Genomic DNA, 11,529 nt, shown 5'->3' with positions numbered 1-11,529 from the left:
TGTTTTATGGTCTTCTTGCATTGAACCATCTTGAGATGCTTATTTCAAGACCCAATTCCACAACTACTAAGATGTTCAGTGAGAATACAGCCTGGTAATCTCACAAGGTCCCAAGTTAAGTAGACAGATAATAAAGATCAACTCAATACCTTCACCCATACCAATGTAACCTCTTTTAGCTTCTTATTTGAGCTGTTTCTAGTGTTAAAATATTTATCTAAACAAAAGATTCGCATTATTTATTAAATTTGAAACACTTTATTTATGTGTATATACAAGAGACATTTATTTTCTTTGACATATAAAAATAAACATTTACAAATGTACAAAATATTAAAACATACAACCTTTACGAATAAGGAAAATACGACTTCATAAAACATTTTGGGAAATACATTGAAAAAGAGGTTAAAGGTGACAAAACATTTAAATTGACAGACATCAGAAGTTGATATTTCAATAGGTATTATTAATTTGGTAAAGCAAATAAAATGTCTCAAATGTTACTAGATGGTAAAAAGATTGGCACTGAAGACTGTAGGTAAAATTACATGGTCTTCCTTTACTATAAAACTGAATCAATTTTATTTTGCCTCTGAATCACAATCATCAAGTAACTATTTTCCCTTTTTCTTAAAATATTTAAATTTTGATATATATTGAGAATTTTGAACTTTTCCCTATTAAAGTGTAAAATATTTTAAGAGGTTGGGCATCTTCTTTTATCAGTTGGGGAAAAAAAACCCATTGATTTCAACATAAAGTTGAAAATCACAATACATTTATTTTTTAAATTAAAACCTAACATTTTCTAACTAACCTGTCATGATCAGTTACAATTGATTTAATAAGAGATCACAATCGTCGTAAATTCTTCTTGCTTTTCTTAGTACCTGGCAGAGGACCCATTTTATAACTGGCTTTTAAAGGCTTGCTATTTGAACAGTCTTCAGAGGTATGATAATCACACAGGCACCTTGTACAATAGTCAAATCCACAGCCTTCTCGTTTACAGGTTGCCCGTTGCAAATAGCAATCATATTTTGCTGGTGAATTACAGCGAATGCAGGCTTTGAGGCTTTCATTCTTTTTCAAAGTCTTGGCAACCTAGAGAGAAGAAAATCCACACATTTTAGCAAGGACTGAATGTGATTTAGTCAGTCAAAACAAGGACAGTGCTATGCCCTTCCCAATACGTGTATGAAGCTTTAATGTCAATGCCACACACAACTTAAGGAGCTTATTGTTCAATGGGTAAGAGAATACCACTTGTCAACTGATCCAGTGGCTATTTCCTATTACTACAAATATGTTCTCTTTAATTCACGAATGCTGCTTACACATCAATGCCTGACTTAAATGCCACCTTTTCTGTGAAGACTTCCTGGTATAATTCAGGAGTTGGTTACTCTTTTACTTCTAGTTCTATTTTCTAAAAGCACTTACCACATTATATGGCACTTATCTTTATGTAGCTCTGACAGTGACCACCTTTCCATATCTATCCAGTACCTGGTAAAATTGATCTCCTCTTGCTTAGCTATCGTCCTCATTATTAAAGGCAGTAACTGTGAACTGTAGTATGGAACAGTTATAAGAAACTTCAAAACCAAGGTTTTTCCTTGTTTTCTTAGTGTTTCCAAATTAGATCTCAACATGACTGAACTGTCATAAACAGTGTCAAATGATACCTACTAGTTTTGGCACAGGACATCTCTGTGTACTTCTCTAACTGGATTAATTGAGTTGCAAGTGGTTATCTTACTATAAATCCTTTTAACAATAAACAAAAAATTACCTCAGAGAATTCACTGTGTCGACTAAAGGTAGAACCTTTCTGATCACCTGGATCAGGTAACTTGGTTTGAGTATCTTTTTTAGGGAGAGTCTGGGTTGCTGATTTTTGAACAGATGCTAATGCGGTTCTGAATAAAACATATTCTCTGGTTGAAGCATGTGGTGAAAACTTAATGTTCTTTTCCTAATTAAAAAAAAAAGTTTTAGTAGGTTTAAAAAATATTGTCTTATAGTCTAACAATCAGGCATTTTTGTTCCATTTGTATAAATAAAAGGGTAAATGAGAATATAAAGGATTTATTCCTACATACAATTTCCTTGTATATGCTTAAACACAGCCACTCATAACCATCCAGGCATTTAAAGCCTAAGAACTAAGTTAATGAGATAAACTGCAAATCAGAAATTGTGAGAAAGCACTTTACATGCTTAGTACATATCCCTTAATATACGACTTATAGAGCACTACTGCCAGAAAAGGTCATTCTTCCTACCCACCAACAGATGGCAACAGTCATTTTAAGTGTCACGGAGTGTTATGAATGGATTCAAATAAAATTTCTCATTCACCAGCTAACAGATAAAGAAATTGGATTTGGATAATTTAAGCAATGCTTGTCTAAAGCTACACAACTAGTTAAGAAGTAGCTCCAAAATTTGAACCTAAGTCTGACAATTCCTAGGTCTGAAATTTTATTCATGTATTTATTGATCTTTGTTCTCAGAAACATCTCCAAAGTTACAGGGTATTGTGGAAAGTAAATGAACTCCCTTTCTGCATTAAGAATCTTCAATATGTAGATGATTGATCCTTTATCTGTTAACAGGAAAAACAAAATAATAGCCAAGATTAGCCATAGGGTCAATCCTCACTATCTGGGAATTGAGTAATTTTCCCACTACTTTTGAACATTTTCATTTCTATGGTGAACCCAAGAAATAAATGACTGCAATAAGATCTCATCCCCTTCATCTTTAAATTTTTTTTAATGAGTTACAAATGTAAAGGATTTCCAGATCATCTGTTATCTTTACTATTTACCTCTCCTACTTCTAAAGGTAAAGAGCACTAGCGATTATACTTTAAAATTAAAACAACTGCAAAGACTTACAGTAATTCTTTGTATTGCTTTATTGTATAATTGCAATGCCCCCTTATCATCTTCTAGAATCTTCTTCCAAGTTGTGCTCACTCTAGACACACTGGAAAAACGATTATAAAAGGAACAATTAAAGCAATGCAAAGAGATAGGATGAATATATTCCAGAAACATTTACAGTGCAAAAGAGAAAGGTCTCATTAGCAGTGCTTTCTCAAACCTGTCAATACATTAGAATTGCCTGAGGCATGCACTTAAGATTTAAGGATGCTCCATGCCTACTCACTAGGGTCTAAAAGATCTAAAAGGGGGCCATGACTCCGTAACTCTTTTAAAAGGGCTCAATGTCAAGTAATTCTAAGTGGATCCAGGATTAAGGACCACTAGCTTTTATGGGGGTTATGTCCATGGCATGTGGAAATTTCCAAGCCCAGGATCAATCCTGAGCCACAGAGTTTCCATTGTGGCTCAGTGGTAACAAACCCAACCCAAATCCGTGAGGATGCAGGTTCGATCCCTGGCCTCACTCAGTGGGTTGGGGATCTGGCATTGCTGAGAGCTGTGGTATAGGTCGCAGATGTGGCTTGGATCCTGAGTTGCTCTGGCTGTGGTGTAGGTCAGCAGCTTCAGCTCCAATTCGACCCCTAACCTGGGAACCTCCATATGCCATGGGTGTGGTCTTAAAAAAAGACAAAAACAAACGAAACAAAAAAAACCCTGAGCCACAGTAGCAGCCACAAGCCACTGCACTGACAATGCTGGATCCTTAACCCATGTGCCGCAGGAGAACTCCGATATTTCATTTTTCCCATAATATCCACAAATACCAAATAAGCAGCCCTACTGTATAGATGGCACCATTTTGGGTGTTTGGTAACATTATGGACAAATTTCAAAGAACTTGAGGACACACTGCTATTAGTAGAAGTCAATTTAAAAAATCCATTTCGGGAGTTCCCGTTGTGGTGCAGTGGTTAATGAATCTGACTAGGAACCATGAGGTTGCGGGTTCGATCCCTGGCCTCGCTCAGTGGGTTAACAATCCAGCATTGCTGTGAGCTGTGGTGTAGGTTGCAGACGAGGCTTGGATCCCGCGTTGCTATGGCTCTGGCGTAGGCCGGTGGCTACAGCTCCAATTCGACCCCTAGCCTGGGAATCTCCATATGCCACGAGAGAGGCCCTAGAAAACGCAAAAAAAAAAAATCCATTTTGTTTACAAAAATTGTGATGTGGGCTATCCCTCAAGAAGCCAGTCAATTATAAAAATGTTTGGTTTCAGCTATATTTTGTGGACCAGTATAAATTAACACAGTACTTCTAAAAAACTTTTTAAAAAGCCAAAAATGAACCCAGTTAAGTTGGGAGGTAATCTAATCAATAGACTATACATAATCATCTTAATTCTCAGTTATTTTATCCTAACATTTTCTTTGGTGGAATGAGGAATAAATGCTAATTATTGTTTATAAGTTTTCTAAGAAATAGCCATAAATCAGGCCCATTTGTGGGTTTCTATATTTTCACCACTGTCAAATTTAGGAGCCCTACACTTAAGATGGACTACAAAGAATAGAAATTACTTCATACTTTCAAGTGTGACAAAAATCACAACACATATTGGGCCTGTACCCTAGACCTAGTGTGTTTTATAATTAAGCCAAAAAGATGTAGCTTACATATTAGCAATTTCAGAACCAAAAACAATAAAGATCCCAATCTAACAGAAATAGTTATCTAACAACATAAAGATGAAATCTGTAATAACTGTATTAAATGTATACTTTAAAAATTATCTTTCTTTCACCTAAGTGGCACACAGGTAGTACGATATGGGCAACCAAACAAAAAGTCATTACTTCAATTAAACAGCAGAAGTTCCCATTGTGGCCCAGTAGTAAGGAATCTGAACTAGTATCTATGAGAACACGGGTTCGATCCTTGACCTGCTCAGTGGGTTAAGGATCCAGAGTTGCCTTGGGCTTTAGCACAGGTCGAAGACATGGCTTGGATCTGGCATAGGCTGGCAGCTCTGATTAGGGAACTTCCATATGCCACAGGTGCAGCCCTAAAAAGCAAAAAAACGAAACAAAAAATAGTGCAAAGACTACCCTGTTTTTGCATGAGCTGCTGGTGTGGAGCCATCTAACAAGATGTTCTGTTCAATGGATCATACTAATATACTCAAAGCAACAATACTTACTTGATTAAGTCCATATCACTGAGCTGTGTTAAAATATTTGCTAAGAGATGCCTGAGTCCCCTTCGAAAGAGTTCGCTGAGAATATCTACACATTCTAGGCCCATTTTCCTGCCAATTATATTCTGTAGTCTAAAATTTCCACTGGATACAAATTCCTTCAGTTTCTCTCGATCTATTTTAGGATTTCGTTTACAATTTTTTTTTAATGTTGAACAAACAAATTTTGCAAAATGAAGAGCTGGCAGCAAGTTTTTGTTAGGATATTGGTCTGGGCTTTTTATCCGTAGCAGGCAAGGTTGTGGACTGTCACTATAATTTTCCACCAATGTAAGACTACTGTCTTCATGTTCATTGAGGACACTTTGTTGGGAAAATGAAGAGTAGCCACTGTCTTCATAAGGTCCACTGGTCTCCAGTTCTTCTATGTCATTTGAACTATTAAGTGTTTGTTGCACATGTTGATTTTCCTTATTATGCAAGGGTTTGCTTTCAGTTTCAAGCTCTACGATCCTGGAGTTCACGATTGGAGACCTAATATCTGATAACCTTTCATAGTCTTTAATGCAGTCATTATAAGAACCTTCCAAATATGCAGGAGTGTAGGAACTGCATCTTCCACTATCATCAGGTTTTACCGGTTTAACTCCAGAATGAACATGGCTATAGTTAAAATCACACTTCATTTTGACGGAGAGAGTGGAACCTTCTTCTTTACAATCTACAAAAAGAACACAATGTATTTACCTCCAATGGCAAAATTTCTACACATTCCTATTTCTTAAGTTTGGGATAGAGACTTAATTACCTTGCATTCTCTTAGCACTGCATATTGCCTATGCAGCTGTGAAATCATTTCAGTTTAATTATTGACATGTGATAATTAGAAAATACTACTAAAATCTTACAAGTGTATACATCTTATTCTTGAAGGGGTACTTCAGAACAGACTTCTGAATGAATAGAAAATAGTGACAAAAGTGACTATTATTATCTGTGCTTACGGAACAAATAAGGAAATGTGATGCATCAAGGACGGGGTCCGAGGTAAGAGATATCTTTATAGTAATTAAATACTTCTAGAAATATGGTTAAGATAATGGAGAAGGGAAAGTACTAGGGTCAAAATAGTTTTGATAAAAGTAACGAAAAATCTTACATTTAAGCAATTAGCAGTTATTTTAAGTCTTACATTAATCAAGAACTCTACAGGTAGTTTGAAGGACTGAAAAGGTAGTAATTTCACTTAATCATCTACAAGTTAACCATTCTACTGACATTTGGGGCCAGCTATTCTGTTGATGGGGGCTGTCCTGTGCATTGCAGCAACTTTTACCCATCTGATGCCATGAGCAGCCACTACTCCCTAGGCAGGATAATAAAAAATGTCTTCAGTCACCACTTATTGCCAAATACTAGGAGTAGGGGGAAGGCAGTAGGGACAAAATCATCCACATTCCTGAGTTGAGAACCCCTGCTTTTAAAGGATAGTTAGGATTTTGTCAGGCAGTAGAGGCTGGAAAGGACATTCACTGAAGGATAATGTGAACAATGGCACAGTTCTGGGAAGGAATATGGTAGATGGGTTCAAGAAAACTGCTTATCGTTTTTGAAGGCAGAGAATGGATGGTTTGTGCTTCTAATGTACTCCCCATCTACTATACCCCTTGCAAGCCAATCATAAGTAGGTAACAACTTACCCCATAAGTAAACGTAAGCACACTCCATCAATACGTTTAGTCTATGTGAAATACTGGTAATCTGTTCGTAGTAGTTTTACTGTTTATTTCGAGCAGAACCTTTAAGTCAAAGTACTAAACTAACCCTAAAAGGTTTCAACTAAAAGTTCAGGGGCATAAAGTAAATAACCCCCAAATTAACTAACTCTAGAACAAATTATTCTAGAGTTCTCTTCCATTTAGAAGAGCAAAAAATTCCAAGAGATTTTTACTTTTGTCTCAAGTAAAGAGCTAAGTATGATTTACATAAGACCACATTTTATCTGAGAGAATAAAAAAGCCACTTACAAAGACACACCTTTTACTTTGTTCAGTTGCCTGAAGGCAAGAGGCCTAAAACTGTATTTCAGAAAATCTTTTCAAAGGCATTCTTCCTCTGCTATCTTTAGAACTCAGTTACTGGGAGACTATCCTATAGCACCCCTTTCATTCAACACCATTCTTTGAATATGGATAGTTCTTTAAAATTTAGAGCTAATGGTGATTCAACTACCTTACAACTGTTTTAGAAGTTAACAATTTCCAATTTGTTTCCAAACTTGGTTCTTACAACCTTTTGAGATAGGATGGAGAAGCATTATAATTTATAGATAAGAACACTGAATCTTAGCTAAGTAACTTGCCCAATATTTGACAGGAAGTTAAGAGGGACAGATTCTTCTTGACTGTAAATTCAGTGTACCTTCTCTAATTTACCTAGGAAGTGAGATAAAAAAGAGCATTAAAAAAAGTATGAAAGTATAGACTTAGGGACTTTAGGTTATAATTTAATACTATATTATTTACATTGTTGCTCAAATTGTTCCAGCTTTCACCATTGTAAGTTCATGTTCATTTGACATTCCTTACTTCTTAAGCACTAAACAAGATGCTCCAGGTGCATCTTGTATTTTCCCTGTTCCAGTCATAGAATTGGTTATTTCTCCCTGGAACTTTGGTTCCTTTCATTGGTTCCAAAATCTAGATGCTGGTTGCAGATTTAAAGTAGAAAGTTATGTGACATTCTTCTAAAAACTTCATAATACTGCAAAATAAACTGAATAAGCATCACCTTTGTATAAAAGCAAGTTGAAAGCAGACAATAAAAGGCTAACTCCATGTTTCAACAAGTTCAGTGCTTTCTCCTGACTAAGCCAAATATTCCTAAACAATTTGGGAAATATAATCGGTCTGATATTATCCTGGAAGGGAAAAGACATTTCATGACCTTTTGAATCAGATAGATGAGGGTTAAGAGTCTAGTCTTGCCACTTCAACTATCTAATGTTGACAGGGGGTGGAGGAGGAAAGAAACTAGTCAGGGAAGATCTTTTGGAGGTGACATTCTGTGTGGCATATGTAAGTTCCCAAGCTAAAGGCTGAATCGGAGCTACAGCTGCTGGCCTATGCCACAGCCACAGCAATGCAGGATCCAAGCCGAGTCTGCAAACTACACCACAGCTAATAGCAACGCCGGATCCTTAACCCACCAAGCAAGGCCAGGGATCCAACTGGCATCCTCCTGGACACTAGTTGGATTCGTTACTGATGAGCCACAACAGGAACTCCCACATTCTGAGACCTCCTGAAAGCCTTGTGAAAATCCAGAAAGGTGGACACTAGAAGCAAGGACAATTGTTGAGCTTCCAAAGAATCCGAAGGCCTGCAGGGCTGCAACTTAGTGTGCTAAGGGAAGAACTGATTGAAAATTAAGGTTAGAGAGGTACAGAATGCTATATAGGATTTCTAGGATAGACTGGATTTTATTTACTGTATAATAAAGAGCCTTTGAAGGGCTGTAAGTAGATATTTGGTTTACACTAAAAAATGATTGGCAGCTGTGGTGAACTGATTGTAGGAAGGTAGAAGTGGAAGCAGGGAGGCTAGTTAGAAGTACCTACTGGGAGTTCCTGCTGTGGTGCAGTGGCTTAAGAATTCAACTGCAGTGGCTCAGGTCACTGCAGAGGTGTGGGTTTGATCCTTGGCCCAGTGCAGTGAGTTAAGGATCCCGAGCTGCCATAGCTATGGCTCAGATTCAGTCCTTGGGCTGGGAACTTTCATATGCTGTGGGTGCAACTATAAAAAATAGAATAAAGAAGTACTTATCACAAGAGTCCTAAGTGTTGGATACCTGAGACTAGGATGACTGCGATGGAAATGAAGATAATTGGATAGATCTGAGATCTTTTTAGAAGGGTAAAGTCAACAGAGCTTGGTGATATACTCTATTCGATATGGATGCTGGAGGAAATTGGGAGTAAAAACCACCCTGGGGTATTGAGCACACAAGGTTAAAAAAAAAAACAGAACAAAACTGGGCAAGTTAATTCTTAAAGCCTGTTTCCTCATTTAAGAAAATAAAACTGGACTAAACACAAGGCAGAGTCCTTATCACAAATAGTTTAATAAATACATTTCACCATATTATTTCCAAGTCAAACACCTTCATATTCTCTATATTGCAAATCATGAACATTTTAAAAGCAGCAAACTACATTCTACATTCTATACTTTTCCTAGGAATCATACCCAACGTCAAATGAAAATCTTGCGCAGTCTTCTGGCTAGAACATTCAATTAGCCTCTTCCATTTTCTCTAAAATGGAGACATTAATATCTACCTCATGGTAAAGGTTCAAACTGCATTTTTTTAAACCAACTCACAGTCCATTATGAAAATGTAGTATTATAGTTAACTGCACAAAGTTTGACCTTTTATAATTTATCTTTAGAGCTATTCATTGCTAAATAATTAAGTTCTACAATCTCCAATAACTGTAAGATAACCAGCATGTGCCCAAAGTTAGGTATGGCTATTCCTTAAGAATGTAAGAGAGCCCTAAGGCTTGGCCGCCATAAACTGCAAATCAGCCATAATTCCTAAGAGAAAATTTTAGAAAAGTCTACTTTCAGAAGTATTTGAATGCATTAAATATTTTTTTCCATTTCTTCAAATTTGTAAACAGGGGGGGAAAAATCCATGGGACAGCAACATTCTCTTGAGAGGAAAGGTAGTAGAGAACTAGAATTAAACAATCAAAAAAATCCCTTCTGAATGCCACCAGGCTTCAGAATTTTACAGACTTATGAACAGACTTCTAGAAATAGACTTTATCTGTTAAAAATTATTTTTCTTTCTTGAGGCTTCCAGATCCTTTTTCTGAAGAAAGGGGCATCTTTCAGTGATTACTAAATACCCAATATCAAGTGGCTAATTTCTAAAATTCTTTGGTAATTTCTGAGGTAAAATGAATGCATTTGGATCTCTTTCAGAGATAGCAACAAAGAGGATAAAACTAAGTTTATTTGAGTGCCTTCCTTTCCAAGAGTTGAGATAAAAGATTAGCAGTTCAGGAGCACAGGAAAAGAATAACTAATCCTTCAACTCTCAGATCTTCCCAAATTCTTCAAAATCGCCTAAATTTGGACAAACTCACGTTTTTGTATTAAAAAAATGCATTTTTTTCCTCTCTTTTTGACTCCAGGCCTTGAGACTGAGTCATCGGGTAAAACGGAAAAAGGAGAAATTGAACGTTTTTGTTTGGAGGTCCCAACGGAGCCTGGCCCGATGAGGGGGGTCCCTCCATTTGGCGGGAGTAGGTTGGGGGAGACCCTGGAAATCCTGAGGGGTTGGAGGGGTGGCCCTCAGGGCGCGGGCCCTGCGGAGGAGGCGGGAGATAACAGCGAGCACGATCTCCCGCGCCCGCCAGGAAGACTGAGGTGGCGAAAACCCGGGGGAACCGCCTTCGGACCTGGGGGTGCGGGGCAGACGCGGGAAAGGGGCGCAGCAAGCGGGGGTCGGGCGCCAGGCCTGACCCTGGGGGCCGCCGGCTCGCGGGCCCTGTCAGAGCCTTAGCCCCGCGGTGGGGTGGGGGAGGGGAGAGGGGGCGCATTTGGCGCCCAGGACCGCGGGGTGGAGGTAGGTGGCCCTGCCCAGGGAGAAAGGGCAGCCAGGGAGGCCCCCACCCGCACCTCCCCGGGACTTGGCGCCCAAGGTCGGCGTGCACCGCGGGCCCCAGGCCTCCTCCATCCCGCCTCGGCACATCTGCTTCCCCGCCCGGGACCTTAGCCTTCTTCCTCGTCCCGGGACCCACCGTCGCCACCTGTCCGGAGCCCGGCGAGGGGCTGCATGGCCGGACTCGGGAGGGAGTCAGGTCCGGGTCGCGTGGTTCCCTAGTCTCCCCACCACCGGGCACCCCTCCTTAAAACCAAGCCCCGTTCGCGCCCTCTCCTCTCACCCACCGTCCGAGGGGCGAGGGCGCCCGGCAGCTGTCAGGGCGCTGTAGCTGCAGCGGCAGGAACCGGAGGGCGGCCGTGGGGAACAGCTGCAGGGGCGCCGGCTCATGCCAGTGCAAGTGGGACCTGCCTCAGGTGAGAAGGAGCTGCTACCACTGCGGAGGAGTAGGCGGTCCGCTTCACAGGGCTCTAGCTTCTAAAAGGCGCCAGCTGGTACTTTTAAAATCTTTGAATTTGGTGCCCAAATCCGCAGGGCCCAATGGGGAGCGCCGCTCACACGCGCGCTCCAATGGGAGGAGGGTGGGAGGGGATCCCTTCACCCACGCCCAATTGGAGGGAGCCGAGGCGGGGCCGGGTCGCGAGGCCCAACCTCCTTCCTTCCAGCCGGCCCCGAGCGTCCGGAAAGATGCTGCGGCTGGGGGCGGGGCCGGGGCGGGGCCTCGGAGCGCGGGGTAGGCCTCCCGCGGCCTGCACGTGGAGG

The 11,529-nt window shown here is 40.1% G+C and overlaps 1 protein-coding gene across 6 annotated transcripts; it reads right to left on the bottom strand.

Annotated features, from left to right (window-relative positions):
- Positions 1-238: 238 nt before the first annotated feature.
- FBXO5 (F-box protein 5) lies at positions 239-11,253 on the bottom strand. 6 transcript variants are annotated; one of them, XM_013992480.3, is made up of 5 exons: positions 11,051-11,253; positions 5,098-5,815; positions 2,910-3,000; positions 1,799-1,981; positions 239-1,107 (listed from the first exon to the last, which is right to left on the bottom strand). In XM_013992480.3, the coding sequence occupies exons 2-5, from the start codon at positions 5,778-5,780 to the stop codon at positions 856-858; spliced, it is 1,209 nt and encodes a 402-aa protein (XP_013847934.1). In that variant the 5' UTR covers positions 5,781-5,815; positions 11,051-11,253; the 3' UTR covers positions 239-855. The 6 variants fall into 6 exon arrangements, 5 of the variants coding, with proteins under 5 accessions (XP_013847934.1, XP_003121186.1, XP_084879583.1 ...); XM_003121138.5 differs by having other exon boundaries at positions 11,055-11,253; XM_085023457.1 differs by lacking the exon at positions 1,799-1,981.
- Between the last annotated feature and the right edge of the window lie 276 nt (positions 11,254-11,529).

Source organism: Sus scrofa, chromosome 1, assembly GCF_054392235.1.
Source record: "Sus scrofa isolate SSC_HxYL_T2T_F1_AM1 chromosome 1, Sscrofa_HxYL_maternal_Yorkshire_Landrace_v2.0, whole genome shotgun sequence".
Classification (NCBI taxonomy): domain Eukaryota; kingdom Metazoa; phylum Chordata; class Mammalia; order Artiodactyla; family Suidae; genus Sus; species Sus scrofa.
The sequence above is the reverse complement of the archived record's forward strand: the minus strand, read 5'-3'. Positions and strand labels throughout refer to the sequence as shown.

Coding starts and splice junctions, on each gene's coding strand:
- FBXO5 (XM_003121138.5), bottom strand. CDS start 11,157: ATGAGCCGGCGCCCCTGCAGCTGTTCCCCACGGCCGCCCTCCGGTTCC. Junction 1,982..2,909: donor AAGCAATACAAAGAATTACT/GTAAGTCTTTGC, acceptor TTTTTTAATTAG/GAAAAGAACATTAAGTTTTC. Junction 1,108..1,798: donor GACACAGTGAATTCTCTGAG/GTAATTTTTTGT, acceptor TCTTCTCTCTAG/GTTGCCAAGACTTTGAAAAA.